The sequence below is a fragment of the Acinonyx jubatus genome, chromosome D1, assembly GCF_027475565.1.
Source record: "Acinonyx jubatus isolate Ajub_Pintada_27869175 chromosome D1, VMU_Ajub_asm_v1.0, whole genome shotgun sequence".
Taxonomy (NCBI): domain Eukaryota; kingdom Metazoa; phylum Chordata; class Mammalia; order Carnivora; family Felidae; genus Acinonyx; species Acinonyx jubatus.
This window is the reverse complement of record NC_069390.1, coordinates 26,256,001-26,280,541: the sequence shown is the minus strand read 5'-3', so window position 1 is coordinate 26,280,541 and position 24,541 is coordinate 26,256,001. Positions and strand designations below refer to the sequence as shown.

Here is a 24,541-nt window from a genome sequence, read left to right as displayed (position 1 = left end):
AAAAAGCACTAACCAAGTGAAACCTTTATGATCAAGGTGATGTTGCTTTTGGCTTCCTGAAGGAAAACGCTTTCTGATTATATCACTGGTTTGGTTAGGGTTGGTTTGGCTAGTAGAGTTGGAGTCAGTGGGAATTTCACAGTTGATTCCGGTATGAAATGAGTGCCTTTATGCTTTGTTACAAGGAAGCACTACAGCAAACAGGGGAAACCTGTAAATTGTTTTGACACCAATATGGAGAGATACATTTGGCTTTAACTTTTCACATGCGTTTCATGATGCCAATATTAAAATAAGAAAATGCTCATTTCATAATGAATGGAAATTTTCTCACGAATTTGGTATCCTCAGCAACTTTAGAGGATAAAAGGGTTTCTCTGGGAGTGTACGTAAAAAAGGAATTAATTTAAGCGAGGATATTTTGCTGTTAAGGATTTAAAAGTAAGCATAAAAAAAACCCTTCATTATAAAATTTTTTATTCCACCGCCTTGCCATTTAAAATTCCAAGAATATAAGCAAATATCGTCCAACGTCAGAAGTAGATTCAGGGTGACCATCTTCAGTGTTTAGTGACTTAATAGTATCATGGGAAGGTTCAATTCATTAAAAAGAATAATCAAGTTTCATTTGCATAATAATCAAGATAGGCTTGGTGTACAGAATTACATTTTCACTTGGCTTATACAATTCCATTTTCTCCAACCGGAAGCTGTGTAGGATCCAGGCCCACTTTCTTCATGGTCACGGCCACCTCAAACAAATAGTCGTAACACTCACACCTAGAAGAGAGAAAGCAAAGAACGGAAGCTCTTAGCTCAAAGAACTTAAGAGAGTTCTCCAGCCCTCCCACATGTCTCCTCTCCATCAGGCTAAGCCGGCTCCTAGTGCATTGTTTTTTTCTCAATTCCAGGCCAGATTTTTCTCATTTTGCCCCCAGCATTATTAAAACATGGAAAGGAATCATTTTGAATCATGCAACCATATTACATGCATCTCAGGAAATAAAAGGGAGTTTAAAATATACTACTTACATAAATTTAAATTTTTTACTCCGTGTCACTTTTTGAAATAAATGTAGCAAATCATTATTAACTTGGGTTAGCCTTATTCTCCCTTCTAGCCTTACACTTGGGAGAAAAAGAGCTGTTTCCTTCTCCTTTGTATCAAGTGCATAGTGTCTCGCCAAATAACAGCTTGTCCAATAAATATTTTGTAATAAATGAATACATAATGCAAATCAAGTATCTAGAAATAACAGACTTAAATTTAAATTTTTTTAAATGTTTTTATTCATTTAAAAAAAAATTTTTTTTAAAGTTTATTTATTTTTGAGACAGAGAGAGACAGAGCCTGAACAGGGGAGGGGCAGAGAGAGAGGGAGACACAGAATCTGAAACAGGCTCCAGGCTCTGAGCGGTCAGTACAGAGCCTGACGCGGGGCTCGAACTCACGGACCGTGAGATCACGACCTGAGCCGAAGTCGGACGCTTAACTGACCAAGCCACCCAGGCACCCCTGTTTTTATTCATTTTTGAGACAGAGAGAGAGACAGAGCATAAGCAGGAGAGGGGCAGGGCAAGAGGGAGACAAAGAATCCAAAGCAGGCTCCAGGTTCCGAGCTGTCAGCACAGAGCCCGGCACGGGGCTTGAACTCACGAACCGTGAGATCATGACCTGAGCCGAAGTTGGACGCTTAACTGACTGAGCCACCCAGGCGCCCCCAGATGACTTAAATTTAAACCACTTTGACCAATAACACACAAAAAAGTCGTACTTCCTTTCAAATCATAAAACACACTTCATTCCCTCTTCACATCTGGAGTATAGTGACTTGTCCCAAATGCCCTTTGATGGATACTTACATGGTTTTGGCCTTCTCCCAGGTTTCTCCCCAGACGTACACTCCATGACGCCTGACCAGGACCGCGCAGGAGTCTGGGTATTCATTTATCGCGCGAGCCATTCGTTCTTTGAGGTCTTTCTCCTCAGGTGTATTCTCAATAATGGGTACCACTAACATATCATCATACCTATGGGACAAAACAAGCCATTTTTCGTGCTAGAGCAAATAAAGGTATTCATATGTAAAATTTACAATTTTTTTCACGGACCAACTAGACATTCTCTTTGTATCTGAAAGCCACTCCACGTTATGAACAAGATTTTGCATGTTATTCTGTATATCTTGCATAGAGAGCTGTATCAAAAGACGCCTTGGGAATTTGGCAGGTATTATTCTAAGTGGCAGAAATTTGTATAGGATACCAAAACCTAACAAAGAAATTATCAAGATCATACAAGTATTTCCTTGAGGCAGAGACAATCATAGTATTTTTAGTAGGAGATGAGAAATGATAGTTCCGAGAACCAGAAACATAGAAAGGATTAACAATTGAACTACATGTTAAGTATGGATTTTCCAAAGATACAAAATCATTTTATTTTATCTCTGCAAGACCTCAAGGTGTCTCAGGCAAATAAATATATACGGGTGTGGTTTATAGTACTGGGTTAGCAAGAACCTTCTGGAAATAACTATTAAAGGTGTGATAGTCCTTTCAGAACATTCTCAAGTCTGTGGCATTAGAACTTCTTTTACTTCCACCTGTTTTCAGTAAATACATGTGATAAAATCAGAATATGCATTTCCTTTCTGTTCATGTAATAATATTTACGCAAATAACTTAGATACTGGTAAAATTAAGTCTGTCTCTGAGGTCATTTATATCCAGTCAAACTCGGACATGTTTTCCCTTTTACATAAATTTCTCTTCCCTTGTTAAAGGAACATCTCCTTTTTCACTACCTCTATAATGGCCAAACTTAACAACAACAAAAGAAGTTCTAAGTAACGTTTTACCAAAAATTGCTACTTTAGGGCAGGTATAGGCTAAAGAGCTGTCATGTGATAAACAGCCTGGCCAACCACTACCAGCAGCATTATGGAGATGTTTATTATTTCACTTAAGTGAAATAGAGGTAATTGAAGGATATTCTTAAAATATGGAAAGAATGAATTGCTAGCCCCAAATCTTTCTTTCTTTTTTTTTTTAATCTTTACTTATTTTTGAGAGAGAGAGACAGAGTGCAAGCAGGGGAGGGGCAGGGAGAGAGGGAGACAGAATCCGAAGCAGGGTCCAGGTTCTGAGCCCCTGACGTGGGGCTCGGACTCACAAAATGCGAGTTGATGACCTGAACCGAAGTCAGACGTTTAACGGACTGAGCCAGCCAGACGCCCCCCAGATCTTTCCTAATGTTGGCCAAGAGAATCACAAACATATATTTTCCTCTAGCATACACTGAAAAGTTAGACATCTTTTCCTGAGTCAAATAATATCACAGCAAAATGAGACCTGAAATTCAACCCAAGCCACCCACTTTACAGACTGAACACTATTCCTTCTGAGTCAAATGAGGAACAGAGCCAAGATGGTCCTCTGACCTCTAAACAGTGTGCTTTTCACTCTGCCACAGGCCACCCGTGTTGCTGCCGGAAGGAAGGACAACCACACTTACATACATACGGTAACCTCCCCTGAGGAGAATTAGGTGTGTATTTGAAAGTTTTTGTTTTTCAAGCTGGACTTAAAAAATACAGAGCATCAAAACCCTCCTTTGTTCCTTCGTCCAGCCTTCACTGCCCCTTCTTTTGAAAACTGGACTCTTAGGATTCTCCCCAAATTCTGAAGAAAGATCACTGCCTCCTGAGCTGTGATAATGACCCTGTTACTGACTTCCCAGCCAGGATCAAAAAGAATAGCAAAAGACATTTCAAAAAGGTTTGTATTCTTTAAAATCAGAAACGTTTAAAGTGATCTATGAAGCGTGTATGTTACGATGCATAAAAAGTGGCATGTCTTGATTCGGACCATTCTTTTTCTCACAGAATTCCAGAAGGCTCTCTGCTGTCCCTCTACCCGCCCTTTCACGCCTCCTTCTCACCTGCTTTTATTTCTTCACCAAAGCAACCAAACGCTGCTGAAATTAATAGCACACACAATGCCTCTCCTTGGAGACCCAGAATGGAAAGGCAATGTGGGGCTATCCTTTCCTTAGTATGTACACTTTCATAATTTAAACATTTCACTTTTGTAAATAGATATTCTGCAGTGCTGAGTAATGCTGTAGGCATACAATAAATAGTAACTAAAATCAAGTCATATTAAGTTCCCAGCACACTAGTTTAAACATGTACTTGGATTCTACTACGTGGATTAACAATAAGATACAGCTGTTAAGAACACTTTAGAAAAACTGGCACCCGTTTCCTCTAAGCAAGGTAAGGTAGGATCAGGCCCTTTGGCAAATTAAGCAGCTCAGGAATAAGAATGCCAGTACAGTCAAATGAAATGCTTAGCTTGTACCTGAACACTGAGAACGCATTTCTTCCCATCCCTGTATTCTAGATTGGCGAACATTTTGGTGGGCTGGCGGATTTGGTTGATTTTATCTAGAAGGCCTCCATTCTATACCATCTATGCCACTTTCCATACTGAAAAATTATAAAAATACATAGATCTACTTAACTGAAATAATCGTAAATATGAGAATATTCTAGAAATACTAAATTTGAAAAAACTAAAAATTTGTTTTAATTTATTATTTTTTTTATTTTTGAGAGCACGAGAGAGAGATAGAGCATGAGCAGGGGAGAGGCAGAGAGAGAGGGAGACACATGTCCAAAGCAGGCTCCAGGCTCTGAGCTGTCGGCACAGGGCCCGATGTGGGGCTTGAACTCATTTATTTAATGTTAAATAAATTTTAACATTTATTTATTTTTGAGAGAGAGAGAGACAGAGTGCGAGCAGGGGAGGGGCAGAGAGAGAGGGAGACATAGACTCTGAAGCAGGCTCCAGGCTCTGGGCTGACAGCCCAGAGCCCGACACGGGTCTTGAACTCACGAATTGCAAGATCATGACCTGAGCTCAAGTCAGATGTTTAACCGACACAGGCTCCCCTAGACATATTAAATTAAATCAAGATGAAGCTTCAGTCAGGGCTGAAGCTTCCTGGAGACAAAATGGAGGTGAGGGGACCACGCTCTCAGGGTGCTTCCATACAGGAACATAATCTTTCCATCTCTATATCAAGCTCAGCCAAGGGTTTTCCACTTAACTTTGACAAACGGTTTCATTATTCATGTTGCTAATAATTTACCAAGGCTGGGGTGGTGGTGGGGAGGAGGAAGGGTGGCGTCTGATTTGTGTCACTGAGAACAGATCTGGAAGTGTAATATTAAGTGGGGTATTACTTAACATAGATCCCACAACATCTCATTAAAGGTATAAAAAAGATCAGTAGCCTCTTTATCAAAAGACAGAAAAAATACTTTTGAAATTACTTAAGCAAAAATAGAAAAAAAATACCTGTAATACCCTCCCGAAGTACATTTCCTTATTCCTTTTATCATCTCTTGATGTGTAATTTTAAACTCTCGTCCTGGGAAGAGAAGGGTGGCCATGACAGCTGCTTTTGAGTGGGTATGAATCACTGCACCTGCTCCTGGAGGAGGGAGAAGAAAGTCACATACTCAGGGAACACAAAATGATACCTTTAAAAATATATATATGATATGTGACATATAGTATATATATAACATATATATTATATATCACATATCATATATATATGTTATATATCACATACACTTATTTGTATATGATGATGACCTTGTTTTTCTTGGCATGGAATAATAAGTTGGCAGTAGACAGGAGGGGAGGGATGGAGGTAGGAAGAGAGAAATACTAACAGAAGCTGCAAAGCTGCAAAAAGCATTTAAACTTTATCAGCATCAGGGCAATGCACAATACACATGCTTAAGAAATAGCTTTTAGATGGTCTGAAGTGTAACTAGAATAATCATGGAGATCATAGTCCAATATTCCCATTTAATTAGGAGTTCCTCTGTGCCAGGCACTGGGCAAATCCCCATTATGTGTGATCTCTTGATCTTGAGTCCCCCACAACAACAGAGATGTCAATTCTATCTCCCCGACTTAATGGTCAAGGAAACGGGGGTTCAGAGATATTAAATCACTTGTCTGCGGTTTGCAGATAGCAGTGGTGGCACTTGGGTTTAAACTGTGGTCATGGTGACCCTTAATCATGGAGTTAGGCTTCAGAGTGCGGGCCATGTCTCGGTGGCATCGGGGTTGCAGGGTTTTAAGGTACAGTGTAATGGATTTACCTAAAAAAGGATTTGTATGCTATAAAATTCAGTAATGGCTATTTTTGCAATTGGAAGTTTATTTCACTTTATGCTGGGAGAGATGTTTCATGCTGTTAGCATCTGTTCCTGAGATTTTACGCTGTCGGGAGCAGCTGACAGTATCCGGGAACAGAACACAGCATGAGACCATGCTCAGAACAGATTTCATTCAGGGGCTATAAAAAGCATGGCTGTAATGACTTTATTGCTCTGGTGTTTCAGGTATAATTTTCTATTTTCACACCGTCCTCTAGGCTCAACCTTTCCAGACTGGTTTGCTATCACAAATTCTGGGAATCGAAATAAGACTCCTACTTTTATCATATGGTACACTAAAAAAAAAAGAGAGAGAGAGAGAGAGAGAGAGAGAGAGAGAGAGAGACGGCACTATTCCCACTAAAAGTAAAGGCCACAATTTTCCCTCACTTGTAATCTTACTTACCTTCTACAAGTTCCCAGAGGTAGACCTCTACCCTGGAAGTAGGCATCTGATTGTAAATATAGTGTTGTCAGTCAACCTGACAATCTAGTGGAGTCATACTAGGTTGGAATTCTGGCCCCAGTACTCACTAGCTATTTATTTCAGGAAAATCTCCCAGAGCCTCTGTCCTGTCGTATATAAAATGGAGTCACAGTGGACCTTCCACATGGGCTGATGTGAGCACTGAAAGTGTTAACATAATTAAAGTTCTTGCACACAGTAGGTGTTCGAGAAATGTTAACTACAACAATACTTACAATTATGTAGAAAACCTACTCTGTAGCAAATAGTTCTTTATGGTGAATACATTTTCTGCCTACCTCTCATTGTGTAAGCATTCATGAAAAGAGGAGTGCACTGGCTTTTTTTAAGATTCTTATGCGGCAGAGGTCCACTTATGTCCTGTTCATTGATGTCACAAACAAACATGTCTTCAGGCTGTTTGTAGAGGGGGGCAGAGAAGAAAAACAAGGCTTATACGATATCAATTAGAAGTGTCCCCTTTCTGGTGTGTGTGTGCTAAGATGTATGTATGCATATTTAACCCATCTTTTAAATATTCATATAATTGTTTCTCTTCCAAAATGTTTTAGCCATTTTGAGAAATAAAAACTGTTTTCTACTGATAAAAATATTCTCAAGAGAGCTGCAATTCTTCCTTTAGAATTTGAAGAAACAATTGATATGGAAAATTTCATATGCATGTAATGATACTTCATCAACTTAGCTTCTTGGCTTTCCCCGGTCATTTCACAACTATATTTCAGAGAAACTCTACAAAGAAATCATCATTCTAAGATGGGGGTTACAGTTTTTTCTTCATATGTCATCATAGGAGGAAAAATATAGAGTAGAATTTTCTTATCTCCTGAGAAAGGGAACTCGTACTCAGACACGTTAATCTCAGTAAGGTATATTATTCTTAAAGTTGAAGTAATTAAGCAGATCCACAGATTTTTCCTAGTAGTGCATGCATACTTCCGACTTGTGACTTTCATTTGCCAGGGTTTATTACAAACTACAATATAAATGTTTTATTAATGAAGGATTATGCCTTAGGAGTTAAGTGTTATGTTTAAATTTTCAGCACTCCAGCATTAATATGGAATGAGACTTCTCAAAAATCTGAAATAAACTTTTATAACTTAGATTGGAATAGCTTTGCTATTGTTTAATAAGAGTCAGTTTGGTTCATTGAGACCATCAACGTGATCACCCTACCAGCCTGATAAAGACAGTGTTATAATGCTGCAAAATTATAATCACTTTGTAGTAGGACTTAAGATTGTGCCATTCACTTGTGCCCTCTAGAGGATGAATGACAATTCAAAAATATTAGTTGCATGGAGGTTCACCTTAAAAAAAAAATTTATGTTACTTAAGAAATGTTTATTGATTATTCATTTAAATTATCAATATAACCCCCCCTCAAAACTTCTTTTAAAATTAATTCCATTTCACAAAACAATAATAGTCAAGTAGAGAAGAAAAGAGCTTTGGGGTCAAGAAGGAACCTTTAACATACCTGAATCCGTTCCTTTTGCACTCCTGAAGGAGCAATGTAGATCTCATCGCTGGTAACACAAAATGTAGAAATTGGTATGTATTTAACTCTACCGTTCTGCTTTTGAACAAAGGCAAGTGTATTCTTACAGTCCAATCATCAATATTCTTTATAAATCAAATCACACAGAAAGCTGCTTGAATTAATTAATGATGTGTGCTGTATAGAAAGAATAACAAATTACTAATGCACTGTAATTACATTACACACGTAATGCTGGTGATGCAGTAAAATGTTGGCAGTTTTCATACATATTTCATTATTTCTGTTTACCGTGCAAAATCAATGGTAACCAGATTTTTATCTGGTTATGGGAAATAAAACAAGTCTTTGGCATCTTTAAGCATAAGATTGCAGTTTATCTCATTAAATGTAGAACAGTTATTACAAAATCCAATCAGGGGAAGATATGCTCATGAGCAGATGATCTCTGTCTCTCGCAAGGGATCAAGTTTAATTTTGGTGCTTGAAATGCTCTGCTTATAAAACATGAAGTTCAGGGACCCCTGCTGGACACCTTATTAAATTACAGCATTAACACTAAGCTACTTTTTGGGTGGAATATATGCTTCCTATTTGAAAAGCACATCTTTCTGGTGAAACTATTTGGTAATAAAGCTGAAACAACTGTGGAAAGTTAAAAATACGGATAAAAGGCACGGTTCCATCTGGAGATGTGTCTGTTACAGAATGTTGTGCTAGGGGAGATGCTATAATGTACCATTTGTCACAAAGTACTCTCAAATTTGATCGGGAAATTAATTTCAAAATCTTCTCTAAATTCTCTCCAGCCTCAACAAAGGTCCTTTGGCTCCTTTGTCAGTTTCAGTGGCTCCCAGAAGGTAGTAAAGAGCTGCCACATACATGCGACTGAAAGAAATACCAGCACCTGAATGCTCCAGCTTCTGCCGCTGAGACATGGATGTAGGGACACTGGTTCCTGGTGAAAAATGAGGATGATGGCCTATATTGAGTCAAGCCATCAATCCAGTTATTAATAAACCCATAGACTTGTAACTGACAAAAATGAAAGTTCCTTTAAGGGTCCACTGGTAAACTAAGATCTGGAAAAGAAATGTCTGGTAATGGGAGTGAAATCCAAACCACAGTAAGCTACATTCAGTTGTTTTCATGAAATAGCTCGCTTTAGAGCTTTGTTGCATAAAACAAACCTCATGACATAAGAAAACACAGTGGCATTCCTCTGGAACCAGTGGAATCAGAGGGATCATACAGTTAGAAAGAGTTCTTTGCAAATACCGGGAATCCAAATCTTCTTTCCTTATGTAACATGGAAGAAATTCTAGACTCATGTGTGATATATAGTCAGTGGACTTGTAGGGTAAGTCTTCTTGTGTGGGGAGAAATGTATGCAGTCCTGGGAACAGACCCAAATAAAGTTTAAAACAGCCTGTTAGTAAATACACTCCATCTACAAAGTGGGAAAATCCAGGGTATTCTGTTTATTCAAGTGATTTCGTAATCTGAATCTGTTTTTATTGCTCCCTTTGTAGAAAACAAAACTGATCAACTTTGGGTAATTAAAAGATTAGCTAAATATGTTTTAGAAAAAATATATATTTACATCTACAAAGAAGGAGGTACCTGGATAAAAATGTAAAGATGATAGAAACTCTATTTTATTTTTGAGAGAGAGCGTGGGGGAGGGGGAGAGGGAGAGAGAACCTTAAGCAGGTTCCATGCCCAGCACAGAGCCTGATCTCAGGACCCTGAGGTCATGACCTGAGCCAAAATCCAGAGTTGGACACTTAACTGATGAGCCGTCCAGGTGCCCCGAGAGCCTTTATTTTAGGAGGGAAATGTGCCAAAGACTAAAAGGGAAGTATTTACTTGGTGCCGTAAGCCACAAACAAAAAGCATTTTGCATCTGAAGTATTAAGTTTTGAAATTTATTTCTCGGTACTGCCTGCTCTTTCACTATTCCATAAGGAGGGAAACAAAATTCAAGAGTTCAAAATACATCTATGTTCAGTTGTGTCTACTTTTATTTACTGCCTGGCTATTTAAAAAAATTTAAATCTAGGGGCACCTGGGTGGTTCGGTTGAGCGTCTGACTTTGGCTCAGGTCATGATCTCGTGGTTCCTGAGTTCAAGCCTCCCATTGGGCTCACTGCTGTAGCTCAGAGCCTGTTTTGGATCCTCTGTCCCCCTCTGTCTGCCCCTCCTGTTTGTGGTCTCTCAAAAAAACTTTTTTTTTTTAAATTTAAATCATAATATACCTCACATATCTTGTCTACACTACAGGTTTATCAAATTTAATTTTAATAGCATGAATAGGACTGGTGTCTCTGACACGTTTCAACATCACACCATGAAAACAGGAAATGCGGGGCACCTGGGTGGCTCAGTTGGTTGAGCGTCCAACTTCAGCTCAGGTCATGATCTCACACTCTGTGAGTTCGAGCCCCACGTCGGGCTCTGTGCTGTCAGCTCAGAGCCTGGAGCCTGCTTCCGATTCTGTGTCTCCCTCTCTCTCTGTCCCTCCCTTGCTCATGCTCTCTCTCTGTCTCAAAAATAAATTAATAAAAACATTTAAAAAAAAAAACCAAAAAACAGGAAATGCTAAATGTGAATAGTAGTGCCCCAACCTAAACACAATGGCTGCTCAGTGTCTTGGAATTGCTTCGATTACTGTCATTTTCTTGCTCTTCTATTTCCTCCTTCTGATTTAACTCTCATATGTATCTTAAGCTGTCTTTTATACACATCTTTTGGTACCACACACAAGTAGTATAATCTAAAATGGTATCAGTCAAACCTTGGAATCAGTAAATAATTTTATATCTCCAAACATAATCTATTGGGTTTGTCCTTCATTCCAAATTTATTTGCTTTAAGCATCAGACAAAGAAAACCAAACTTTCACCTATAACACGAGAATAACATAGCAGATAGTTAATGATGTGGGTTTATGAAGTCATTTAAATACGAGGAAAAAAATTCAACATTTTACTACAAATTACCCATCTTACTTTGCAAAGCACACGTTTAATAACATTCTAAACAATGCCATAAAATTGGGGCTGTTTCCACCCGTGACCTCCAGGAGGAGCTCCTCACCCATTAAGAACCTAACCAAGGACCAAACATTTTCGCTTATGACGCAATGTCCCCATAAATTGATTGTAGTGCTGTAAAAACCATTTAATTTTAAAAGGTGCCCCGTGAGTGTTTTAGGGTGACCACACACATTTTCAGTGCATGGGTTAGTAAACTTCTTCTAGAAAGAACATAGTCTTTTATGTCTTTATGATAAATAAATTTACTTTTGAGATTTGCATTCCATTTTCACTTTGCCATTTTTTTTTAATGTTTATTTGTTTTGAGACAAAGAGTGAGGGAGAGAGAGCAAGCGAGCAGGGGAGGGGCAGAGAGAGAGGGGGAAAGGGAATCCCAAGCAGGCTCCACGCTGACAGCATGGATCTCACGAACCATGAGATCATGACCTGAGCCAAAATTCAAGAGTCAAATACAACTGACAGAGCCACCCAGGTGCCCCATCACTGCCATTTATTTAAAGAGCCACTTCAAAAATGGTTATTTGAACTCAGTTTGATAGAAGTATTTTGTACATATTTGTACATACATAAATTTCTGCATATGCAAATAAAAAGCAGTTAACTAAAGGCAATGTTTAGAATAGGATTATAAATATAGCTGAGAAACCAAATTATTGGGAACTCAACTAAATGGATAAATGAAACAACAGTGACAAATGTCATCATCTTAGTGACAAATGTCATTATCTTAGGACTTTGCTCTGAACAGTCGACTTGAAAGCTTTGGCAAAATAATCTGAAAACCTGCCAAATGCTGAATTGGATTGATGGAGCACTGGGTTGACAGAGAGGAGGCACGGATGGATGTGCGATGCACCATGAGGAACATGACGTTTCCAGACTGAGTGCATCCCTATACATGGAACTGTGACAGCTGGGTCCCTACTGACGTTGCCCACAGTTCAATTACTATTCCATGAGTTACTCGGTAATTTGAAGTAGATGAAATTTCACTGGCATCATCCTGTAGTATACCGAAAAATCTCTTTTGTTCTAAGCATTCTGATTAAATTTTCCATTCCATTCCTTTCTACGAAATGCAGCCCCCTTGGCAGTATTACTATATAGATTCGATATTATATAAATGTCATATTAATTCAATTTTGTTAAAGAAAGTGAATTAGGATAAAGAAAGAAATCAAGTTACTCAGTTTAACATTCAGCCTCCAGATAGTACTATTCCTGAAACAGTTCAGGAGAAAAAAAACATTCATCCTATTCCAGAAACACTTGAAAGAATGAGTTTCTACAACTTGTATTTTCATTACTAATAGTCACTTGTTTCTTTAACTTCTTGGAGGAAAGACACTGAACATACCTAATGAACAAGTAAAATTCTTTCTGTTTCAACCAGTGTTTCTTGTTTTATCGTCTGAGCAACAAAGACCAGCAGGTGCTATCCATGAATGATGATACATGATGCACTTAGAAAGGCATAATGTCGTCTTTTGACTTAATAAAAGGTAATTTTTAGTACTTTTGATGGTTCGTAATCTGTGTTTAAGTGACTTTAAAATATGTATCTGAACCCTTGAAACAAATCCTGCTTACCTTGAAAGGACCCTTTTTTTTTTTATTTTATTTTTAATTTTTTTTAATTTACGTCCAAATTAGTTAGTATATATATATATAGTGCAACAATGATTTCAGGAGTAGATTCCTTAGTGCCCCTTACCCATTTAGCCCATCCCCCCTCCCACAATCCCTCCAGTAACCCTCTGTTTGTTCTCCATATTTATGAGTCTCTTATGTTTTGTCCTCCTCCCTGTTTTTATATTATTTTTGTTTCCCTTCCCTTATGTTCGTCTGTTTTGTCTCTTAAAGTCCTCCTATGAGTGAAGTCCTATGATATTTGTCTTTCTCGGACTGACTAATTTCACTTAGCATAATACCCTCCAGTTCCATCCACGTAGTTGCAAATGGCAAGATTTCATTCTTTTTGATTGCCAAGTAATACTCCATTGTATATATATACTACATTGTCTTTATCCATTCATCCATTGATGGACATTTGGGCTCTTTCCATACTTTGGCTATTGTTGATAGTGCTGCTATAAACATGGGGGTGCATGTGTCCCTTCGAAACAGCACACCTGTATCCCTTGGATAAATGCCTCGTAGTGCAATTGCTGGGTCGTAGGGTAGTTCTAGTTTTAGTTTTTTGAGGAACCTCCATACTGTTTTCCAGAGTGGCTGCACCAGCTTGCATTCCCAAGAAGGGACCCTTTCTAATTCCAGACATAGAAACATACTTGGCAGTGTGCAATTTAACTTTGGGACTCCAAAGACCGAGGCCCAAATTATTCTGTTTAGAAATTGTGATTCTTAAATCCTTAGGTATTTATTGTATGTACAACTTCTACACACTTGTCATTCAGTTACGCAAATACTGATTTCTCCATTTAGAAACTAGATACTTTCACTATCACATAAAACTGAGTACCAGTTGTTCTTTGTACATAACACATATTAGGCTCTTCACGGGCTACTTACGTGGAGAATGCTCAGAAATGACATCAGGCAGACACTTACCCATGTTTCAAGCTAATTCCTCCTCCAGTCCCAGTGACCCAGCCCAAGTGGTAAAACTGTTTGCAAAGCTCTGGGATCAGGTATCTTGGATGTTCCTTGTCCTTAAAAAGAAGATAAGGATTTTTCAAACAGACATTATATTATTGGGTGACTTTTCCAGCTGACATCTTTGCTAAGAAGCCAAGAAAATCTACTATATAGAGAGGGTACCATGAGGGAGAAAACTATTATGAAACATACTTTGTTTTTTAAAGTTTTTATAAAACTTTTTTTTTCATGTTTATTTTTGAAGGAGAGAGAGAGACAGAGTGTGAGCTGGGGAGGGGCAGAAGAGAGGGAGACACAGAATCCAAAGCAGGCTCCATGCTCTGAGCTGTCAGCACGGAGCCCGATGTGGGGCTTGAACCCACGAGTTATGAGGTCATGACGTGAGCTGAAGTCAGACACTTAACTGACTGAGCCACTCAGGTGCCCCCATAATTTGTTTTTGATGTTTAGAAAGTGGATCTATGTTATTTGGCAACCTGGAATTATTCAGGATAGGGCCATATAGTCCAACACTATGGAATAGGCTATAAGAACAAGGTGAGGAAATGCCCAGTATATAATGCAAAGCATCTACTGCAATGGCTGAAATAAAATAGAATTTAGTGCTGAAAGGAACATGTTTTGGTCTGTCCAGCAAATTTCATTACACAAAACATCTTACTCAGTTAAGTCATGATATACATATATATGACAGCTATTTGTTCATATTCTGTGTTGGTCTGATTTTATTTTTATTCTAAAATGTCTTTTCTCCATAGTGATTACATTGTTTTTGCTTATTACAAAATCAATATATATTCACTATGGAATATAAAGTCAAGAAAAAAACATAGAAAGGACTCACTCAGAAGCAATCACAAGTAATACTTTCTGGGCCCATTTGTATGAAGATATGTGTGTATAGGAACAAATGTATATCCGCTGGGATGAACATAGAGCTTTTATTCATGTATTTTTATTGAAGTATAATTGACATACAACATTATATTAGTTTCAAGTGGCTAACATAAAGAGTAGGTATCTGTATATATTGTAAGTGATCAGCACAATAAATCTAGTTAAAGTAAGAGCTTATTTTTGTTAAGTCTGATGATTACTTCTTTAGGAATAAAAAATATGATGTTTCCCCATTTTTTAAAGTTAAAGTTAATAAAACCCAAAACAATAATGAAAAATGCAATGAATTCCATTTCTGGCAGTATGAAATATAACTTTTACCTTGAAAACAACTGAAAATGTTGAGTAATTTTTTTTTCCTGAATAAAGTTTAAAACAAAATTTCAAATTAAATTGCTGAGCTAGCAAAAAAGTAAAGAAGGCTTCACAGTGGCCATAAAAGAAACCAGGGTGGGGGCTCCTGGGTGGCTCAGTCAGTTAAGCATCCAACTCTTGATTTCGGCTCAGGTCACGATCTCATGATTTGTGAAACTGAGCCCCACATTGGGCTGTGTACTGCCAGCGGGGAGCCTGCCTGGGATTCTCTCTCCCCTCTCTGCCCCTCTCCTGCTTGTGCAAGCTCACTCTCTCTCTCAAAATAAATAAACATCAAAAAAAAAAAAAATAGTTGTTAAAAAAAAAAAGAAACCAGAGTGAGTCTACCCCGGAGGGAAGCTCTGAAGCCATTTCCCTGAAGGTATCTGCAGATCTCTGGTGAGCTTGACCTTCAATTTTGATAGCTATGCAAGCTGTCAGAAACACGAAATAAACCCTAGGGTGTGCTCAGAATGGGGTACCTAATAGGAAATCCCTCTATAGGCTTGAAACCAGATAAGAGGTTATACCCCCCAGGTAAGGGTAAACAAGAAATAGACCCTCTGTGCACAAAAGCACAGCTGGGAAGCTTGCCTGTATAAATCTTGGCACTGGATAAAGGGGAGAAATACCTTTGGGTCCAGAGAGGGCTGACTCTTGAGCACACCAAATTTTTAGCTACTTCACTGGCTTTCTGAAATTATAGTGTTTTCCCCCAATTCACTGTTAATATTTTACATACACTTTGTATTTTATCATAAATAATAGTTTGATGGAGTAGACTTCAAAATGTAAAATTAAGAACACGGGAATGTTAAAATTTTTTAAAGTTCTGACTCAACACAGGCTTAGGAGTTAACGGACGTAAAGTCAAACCTTCGTTACACTATTTATTGCTTATATGACTATGGGTTTCGGTTTACTAATCTACAACATGAGAATATTATGAGGAGTAAAAAGAGATACAGTGCTACAGGCTTCCAGGTATGGAGGGAGTAAGTTTTTTTAAAAATGAGAAAAAATGGAGATAAAGCATCCAGGACAATGTGTGACAATGTTAGTTTCCCTCCCATTTTTTTCGATGTTCTATTAGTTTTTTCAATGTACAATAAACTCTTGACAATTTAGGCTATGCTCGCCACAGTAACTGCAGTTACCATCTGTCACCATTCAGTGTTATTACATTATTAACTATATTCCCTATGCTGTACTTTTCATCCCTATGACTTATTTATTTTATATTTGGAAGTTTTACCTCCCTCCCATTTAAAGTGCTAAAAATTCTGGAATTGAAACTAATAATAAAGCTGTGTTGGTTTTCCTTATATCTGTCCCTACAAAATCTAGCCAGAATTATCCATGCCTTGTATAATTTGCCATTTTCTTTTTTAGTGATACAAATGATATTTTAATTATATATTAAAGAACAGATAAGGAGAAAACTCCTACAGGTTTCCAATCCTTAAAGCCATCCATTTGCACAGAAAGTTGCAAACATTATAGAAAATAGTCTGTTATGGGTCTCCCCCTTCCCTTTTGTCTTCCAGTCCTGAGTTATTGTAGCAACTAGCCAGCTTCATACTACAGTGATAACCATGATAAGGCCGTTCCTGTTAATAAAGTTTCATTCATTTGTTCATACCCACAAAATTTCAATTTTAGGAAATTGTAGCAGTGGGAACTAACAGATATATTTGGTAAAAATGCAATCATCTAAATTGTTCAGAATGGTAAGAAAGTATCAGAATGTATATTTCACTAAGAATTGACAAGAAGCTTAGTTAATATTTACTTCTCCCCTGAATGTCAATAATATTACTTATCTGTTACTATTATGTCTGGGTTTGTAAGAATTTTGAAACACATAACTGAAGATAGATTGCAATCAACTTCTGACAGTAGAGGTCCTATAGTGTGAGGGAGAAACATTTAACAGTATTTTGTATATAGCAAAAACATTAAAGCCTAAAAAGTTTTTGAAGCAAGACTTAATTTTTCCGATTTTTCAGTCCCGTTATTTTATGGAAATCAGTTTCACTGTCACTGATATACTTGCTCACAGCCAACAAGGATTCTACTCCCCTCCCCCACCTTTTCTTTCAATTGAAGCATAAGAGAGGTACTGCTTGGACAGAGGTTTGCCTGGGGGACTCTCAAAACAAATATAAAATAAACACGTGTCAAATATATTATTTAACCCATCAGCTAGTGAGGGAACCAGAAACATGATACTGCTGTGTCCAAAGAGAAGGCAAAACATCACCCATATAAGTAATTAGGAATTCTGGATTTATAAATGAGGAAAAACTGGACAGTATCCACCAGGCAGCAACGAACTGAATGTCCAGAATGCAGCCTGCATTTCTAGGGTCAGTAATCATCTGCATTACTGTCAGATTCTACAATTACAGAGTTGCACAATAGCTCAAAGATAGCCCGTGACACCTAGTGATCTTTTCTGCTCATTTCAGTCTTTCAAAATTCTTGACACTGGCCCAAGGGAGGGACTGGATTCAGACACGGCCAAGTTGTCGGCATTTTTTCAGTCTCTGGGCTTTGTTTCTCTCTGCACATCTCCTTCTCCTCTCCGTGCGTACTGGCTTTCTTTGCAACTTTACCTCCACTGACCCTATTTCTCCCTTCCACTTTCACCACACTTACAAACTCTTTCACGCCAGTTAGGCACTGACTGGAAGAAATGAGAAGGCGTGGAGGCTTGCTTCAGCTTTGACCCCCAACTAGCTGAATGCCCTAAGGCAAGTCCGTGACCCCTTCTGGGTATCAGTTTCCTTATGCTAATAATCTGGATCAGTGATTTCCAGACTTCTGATTTTCAAAACCAGAGTTTGTAGGGGCGCCTGGGTGGCTCAGTCGGTTGAGAGTCCGACTTCGGCTCCGGTCACGATCTCACCGTTTGTGGGTTCGAGCCTCACATCCGGCTCTGTGCTGACAGCTCAGAGCCTGGAGCCCGATTGGGATTGTGTCTCCCTTTCTCTCTGTCACTCCCTGACTCACGCCCTGTCTTCCTCTCTCTCTCAAAAATAAATAAACTTTAAAAAAACATTTTTTTTAAACCAGGGTTTGTTGTTGCTGTTGTAGTTTAAATTTTAGGGACTGACATAAGGTTGCTAAGTTATAAAGGTAATTACATTTAACCATCTACTATCACCTTTTTCAAAAAAGAAAGTACATTTTAAAATTTTATTTAATTTTTTTTTTAAGTTTATTTATTTTGAGAGAGACAGAGAGTGTGAGTGGAGGAGGGGGAGAGAGAGAATCCCAAGCAGGCTCTGCAATGCCAGCACAGAGCCCGATGCAGTGCTTGAACTCACGAAACCAAGAGATCATAACCTGAGCCGAAACCAAGAGCTGGACACTTAACCAGCTGAGCCCCCCAGGCGACGCCCAAAAAGTACATTTTTAACATAAAGAAAAGAGTAAGAAGGTTCATCTCAAAATAAAAGGTTGTCCTTTAAACCGAATGTGTTAATTTTGTGAAATTCACTTTTTGATTGTCCTTATTTTCTTATTTTGCAACAGTTGAGTAAAAACTCTTTCAAGGACTCATTTGGGGTGGAATAAGGTTATCTGTCCCTATTTGGTCTCCTTGCCTACAATTTCTCCTTTCTCTCCCTCTTCTCTAGCTTACCCTCCTCTCTCCCACGAGCACTAAAAGAATATACTGCTTTGATCACTGCACCCCATCCCTCCAATTACTTAATGCTCAGGGGCACCTCCTTGGTCTGTTATTTAAGTCCTTCTGCTTTCTTGCCCCAATTTTACTTTTCGCCCATTTTCTTTCAGTCCATTTTGATACAAATCTCTCAGTTCTATTCAACTTAGTTGTAGTCAGCCTCCAGGATGGCTCTTTGTGATCTCTGCCTCCTGGTATTCACACCCCGCGGTGTAGGCCCTTCTCACATCGTACTAGGGCTGCGTGGCCAACGGACTACAGTAGTACAGGGGAAGTGACAGCGTGTCACTTCTGAGATTAGGATATAAGACACTATGGCTTCGGTCTTGGTTGCTCTCTGGGGGAGGAAGCCAGCGGCTACATGGAGAGGGTACTCAGCCTACACAGAAGGCCGTGTGGTGAAGAATTGGAGGTGTATGGACAATAATCAGTGAGCAATGGAGGCCCGCCAACGACACTGTGGCATGCCTGCAGCTCCAGATGCCATCAGGCCTCGAGATGACAGTAGCTCCAGGGGACAGTTTGTCTGCCACCTTAGGAGAGGCCCTGAGCCAGAACCTTGAGCCAAACTCCCCTAGACTCCTAATCCTCAAACTCTGCGAGACAGTCAGTGTTTGGGTTTTAAGCCCAAGTTTTGAGGTACTTGCTATGGAGAGCACTAGTTAACTAAGACATATTTTCTTTATAACCAAGTGCATCTTTTTTTTTTTTGCACTATTATTGCTCGTGGTGGATTTTCAATTATTGCGACTCTGTCAGGCTCCTGCTTATCAGCGTTAACACCAGGCCCCCTATCGCTTCCCCTGTGATTCCTTCTGCCATCATCCCAGCAGGAAGCGATCGCTCCTTCCTCTAATCCCATGCCACAGCATTTGCTCTGTGTACCTGTCCTTTCGTTTTTTATTATAGAGCCTTCTCATTCATTCATTTGGCAAACTTCTGCAGGCCCTGAAGAAATGAATAGGAGGAAGATAAAACCCTTGCCCTCAAGAAGCTTACAATCTAGTATAGAAGTTATGAAAGGACAAAGCAATACATAATACAGGGCAGTCCAAGGAAGCCACTTACCGGTGGGAGGAAGAAGCTAGCGGTGGGAGGGAGCAGGAGTCGGGCAAAGCTTCACAGAGGAGGGAAGGGTGAGTCAGGTCTCAATGAAGGATGGTGGGAGTATGCCAAGCATTTCCTGGCAATTCAGCCACTAACACTTGACAAAGTCCCTGCCCTAAAGAAATGTACATTCTGGGGTAGTTTTAAAAGAGCAAAGAGAGGAATAAATTATAATAAGTAGGAAGAAGGAGGGGCGCCTGGGTGGCTCAGTCTTATTGAGCGTCCAACTTTGGCTCAGGTCGGGATCTCCACTCTGAGTTCAAGCCCCGCGTCGGGCTCTGTGCTGACAGCTCAGAGCCTGGAGCCTGCTTCAGATTCTAGGTCTCCCTCTCTCTCTGCCCCTCCCTCGCTCATGCTCTCTGTCAAAAATATATAAACATTAAAAAAAATTTTTTTTAAATAAGTAGGAAGAAGGAAACAAGGAACTTAAGAGAAACGTAGCAGAGATTGACTTTGAATAAGGTGGTTAAGGAAAGCCTCTCTGAGCACTTGACAATCTAAAGGCCACAGAATGTGAAAAACAAACCAACCAACCAGTGTGTAATAAATGAATGTGCTTGCACACACAAGGTTTGTCTGGGGTGCGGCAAGCACTCCAGGCAGAGAAGACAGCAGATGTAAAGGCCCTGGAGTGAGACAGTGCTTAACACATTTGATGGAAAGAGGGCCAGGTGGCCGGAGCAGAGTGCTGACAAGGAAAGTACTGAGAGAGGCAGATGAACTTGTAGGGGCCAGGTCACGCAGGGCCTTGGAAGCCATGCTGATGAGAACAGTCTGGCCGAGAGGGGGCTGATTCACAGTAAGAGAGACAGGGAGAGGGACAGGAACAATTTCTGAATGTGAGAGGGGAGGCAGATCCTGTGCACAAGAGGAGAGATTGGGCTTCCGCCATCTTGAAAAATGAGAAGGTGGGTTCCCGTTTCAGCAGGTCGCTAGGTTTTGTGGTAGGAAGGCAAGTAAGTTCATATCCGGTGTCTTCTATTTTCTTAAGTATAAACAAAGCCATCAGCTGAGGAACGATGTGGGGACGGGGTATGAGAGGCTTGAAAAGATAATAAAAGGTATAAACTAGTCCTCTCAGGGAGTGGGACAGTAAAGTACCGGGGAAACATGGGATGGTTGTTGGGCAGTGTTAAGGGTCAATTTGGGGTTGAAATCTTGAATATGAAGTGAGGCCGCTCAGCGCAGTTATGTAATTTTCTCTAGGAATGCAGCTCGGTGCGATCACAAAAACGATGGGTTCACTTTGGGTTTTTGCTAGGCCAACTATCTTTGTAAATTAGGTCAACCTTAAGTACGAATTGTTTTAATAGGTTGGGTGTGGAAGCCAGATCTTAGTGGGTTAAGAAGTGAATGAAACTTAGAGGCAGAGAATTCTAAAGACTCTTTCAATAGTGTGGCTCTGAAGGGCCAGATAGGGAAACCGAAGGGAAAACTGGTTAATAACAGAGTTTTAGCATGTAAAGGAAACTCTGAAATAACCAGTTTTCCTTTCATGCTAAAAGGTAAAATTAGGGAAGGGGGAGAGATTAGCACCACAGGAAAGCAAAAGCCTAATAGGTCAATCTTTGTGGAGACAGAGCAGCTGGAATTAGACCAGGGAAATATTTATCTTAGGAGGAAGAAGAAAAGTAAGGAAGATATGTAATAATACGATTAATAACAAAAATAGTTAATATTTATTGAATACTTATTTTATGCCAGGTAGTATACTAAAAGCTTATATATACAACTTAATCCTTATAATAGCTATATTATGCTAAGAAAGATTGAGGCACTTGGGTGGCTCAGTTGGTTGGAGGTCCAATTCTTGATTTTGACTCAGGTCATGATGCCAGGTTTGTGGGATTCAGTCCCCGTGGAGCCTGCTTCGTATTCTGTCTCCCTCTCTCTGTCTGTCCCTCCCCCATTCACTTGCGCTCTCTCTCTCTCTCAAAAAAAAAAAAAAGAAAGTAAAAAAAAGATTAATGCATCCAAAACTGCCCACGTGGCAACTGGCAGAACCAAGATTTTCGCTGGCAGTCAAATTCTAGATGTCTTGTTCTTAATCTTAACATTATAACGTAGGTAGGAACAGGAAGAAATTGAAGTTAAGATGTTCACAACTAACAACTTCATTTTCTTTGTGTTTCTGGAGGCGAAGTCACCTTCAAAGCAGGTTTGGGGGAAAGAATGAGAGGAGATGGTGAGGTCTGAGGATAGTCACTTCAGGTAATGTGGAGGTGTCCAGGAGCCAGCTGCAGTAGGACACAATAATATTTGTAGAGACACAAATGTGTGTAGTTGAGGGACACTCCCTCAAACCCCATCCCTTGGGGGTCTGCGTGGGAGGCATTTAAGTAAAGGCAATTAATTATTTGTAATCCAGTGTGATAGATCCTATGATGGGGGGCTACACAGAGAGAAGTGTCGGAGTAAAAAAAGAAAAGTCCTTCACCCCAAAAAGGTGTGAGGTGAAGGAGCAGTGGTGGAGCAGGGAAGGGTATGGCCATGGGAATGCGTTGCTAGAGTGGAGGGGAGGGGTAAAGATGTACAGAACTGATGAGGTCAAGGGAAGGGTATTGAAAGGCCTTGTGTTATAATAACAGCAAAGAACGAGTATTTATTCGGGGTTGACATATATAGGACACTATGATATGTGAGGTAAAATTAAAAAATAGAAGTAGTTCTTGGTTTATTTCCCAGCTAAGCTTAGCTGCCTACAAAGCAGGGAACATGCTCTTGATGTATACCTACCAGATAGTGCTTTGCCCAATAAACACTGTGAATTAAGATCACATCTCCTACATCAAGAAAAGTCCTATATCAGAGCTTATGAACTGGTGGCTCACGGACCGAATGAAGCTTACTGGAAGTGGTTTATTTAAGTGCATATGCAAATCTGTTGTGGGTAGGGGAGCTCTGTAGCCTGGCAAGCACATTTAGGTGGTACTCACTAGTCAGCTCAACCCAGATCCCATGAAGGAATACAAGCTCCATGCCATCAGATGTACCAAAGTTTTAACAGAAGCCTGAAGTGTTCTGCATTTTGAAAGGTTGGCTAATATTTCTTATGAACAGTAAGTGAAGCAAACACAGCTGTTGGCCCAGCTGTCTGTTGGCCACGTTTGGTTTGAGAGGTCTTGTTTATTCTCAGATCCCTTGATAAAGGCTCTCTTTGATGCTCCTTTAGATAATATTTCACCAAGATTCACTTACTGGTGGCATGAACACACATGCTATCGAAACATCTTAGCAGAGATTCTAACAGGTTGCTTTCTGCAGTTTCCACGCACGCCTGCCTAGCCATCTGACCTGTATCCAACATCTTCCCCCTTTCTATCCAATTTTTCCTGTCCACCATTCCATCCTCACAGTTGTCTTTGCTAAGCTGTCTTTGCTTAGCTTTTGCTAAGCTGTGGGAGTATTCCCACAAGACTGACAAGTATTTCGCAATAAGATCTCCCACGTTACGACTTTTTTAACTGGGGCCTTCAGTCAGTCCTAAGAAAGAACAGGAGGAATAGGGGGCTAATTTTAGGGGGCTATCCCTGCCTCTTAAGCAGGGGTTCTCTCACTGTATTGTAATTGTTTACTCCTCTAGTTTTCCTCCAGACCGCAGGCCATTTGTCTTAATCCTCGCTGTATCCCTGGGCACACAGGTATTCCATAAAGCTGTTGGGGTGTATACCCAGTGAATGAAAAGCAGATGCAGCCCGAGGGTGGATTTTCCTTTGACTTCTGCTCAAGGATGACCATCCCATAATCACTCTAAACTGAGGCAGGCCGAGAGGGAAAGTGGGGGCTACTGAAGCACAGCCTCGGTTTGGCCACCGTCTCCCGAGCGCCTACTGCCTGCCAAACGTCGGGCTGATTGCCAGGGCGCAGAAAATAAGCTCGAGGGCAGTCTTAGCTCCATTTCCACTCCAGTGCCTCCTGTTGCCTCGTTTGCCCTGTACTCCCGGTAAGTTGTTTCAAAACACACTCAAGATGCGCAGCGCTCTCCTCCGTTATTTTCGCTTTTTCAGCGTTTGGCGCCCAGCGCCCATCATCGGAGCCCAGCCTCGGGAACAGCGACTGCCGTGGCCTCGAATCGGCCTGCGGAGCCAGGGCGGCGGGTAGCGAGGGTGGCGTCCACACCGGTCCCAGGCCCCCCAGGTCGGCGCCCCGCTTCCGCCGCCGCACGCCACCTGTGCCTCAAGTCCGGGCAAACAGGGCACCCGCGGCCCCGCCCCTACCTTAGCGCCGCAGCGCTGCGAGCAGCAGTCTCCCTCCGGAGCGTGACAGCCCGACATGGCCCTGATGAGGGGAACCCACGGCCTCCTATCTTTGAGCGGCTTCGGGACCGAGGTGGGTCTGGGCTAAGAGCAGTCTGTGGCGTGACCACCGCTGCAATCGGGCGGCGCTAAGGGCAGCTCGGGGGCGGGTCCAAAAGGCGGAAGGCGGGTCTTGGAGGACCTCGCGGACCGTAGATCCAGAGGCGCGGCCTCCTGGCTGAGGGGCGGGGCCAACGAGATTGGAGGCGGGACTAGGAGAACCTCTTGATTCCGAGACTCACGCGCACCACTGGAGCCAGGGGGTGTGGCCAACGTGACA

At 40.5% G+C, this 24,541-nt stretch overlaps 1 protein-coding gene across 1 annotated transcript; it reads right to left on the bottom strand.

Annotated features, from left to right (window-relative positions):
* Window positions 1-460: 460 nt before the first annotated feature.
* Window positions 461-24,452, bottom strand: APIP (APAF1 interacting protein). Its single transcript, XM_027072909.2, has 7 exons — window positions 24,184-24,452; window positions 13,867-13,967; window positions 8,216-8,264; window positions 7,011-7,128; window positions 5,368-5,503; window positions 1,864-2,031; window positions 461-780 (listed from the first exon to the last, which is right to left on the bottom strand). Exons 1-7 carry the CDS (start codon window positions 24,238-24,240, stop codon window positions 681-683), a joined length of 729 nt encoding a protein of 242 aa, XP_026928710.1. The 5' UTR covers window positions 24,241-24,452; the 3' UTR covers window positions 461-680.
* Between the last annotated feature and the right edge of the window lie 89 nt (window positions 24,453-24,541).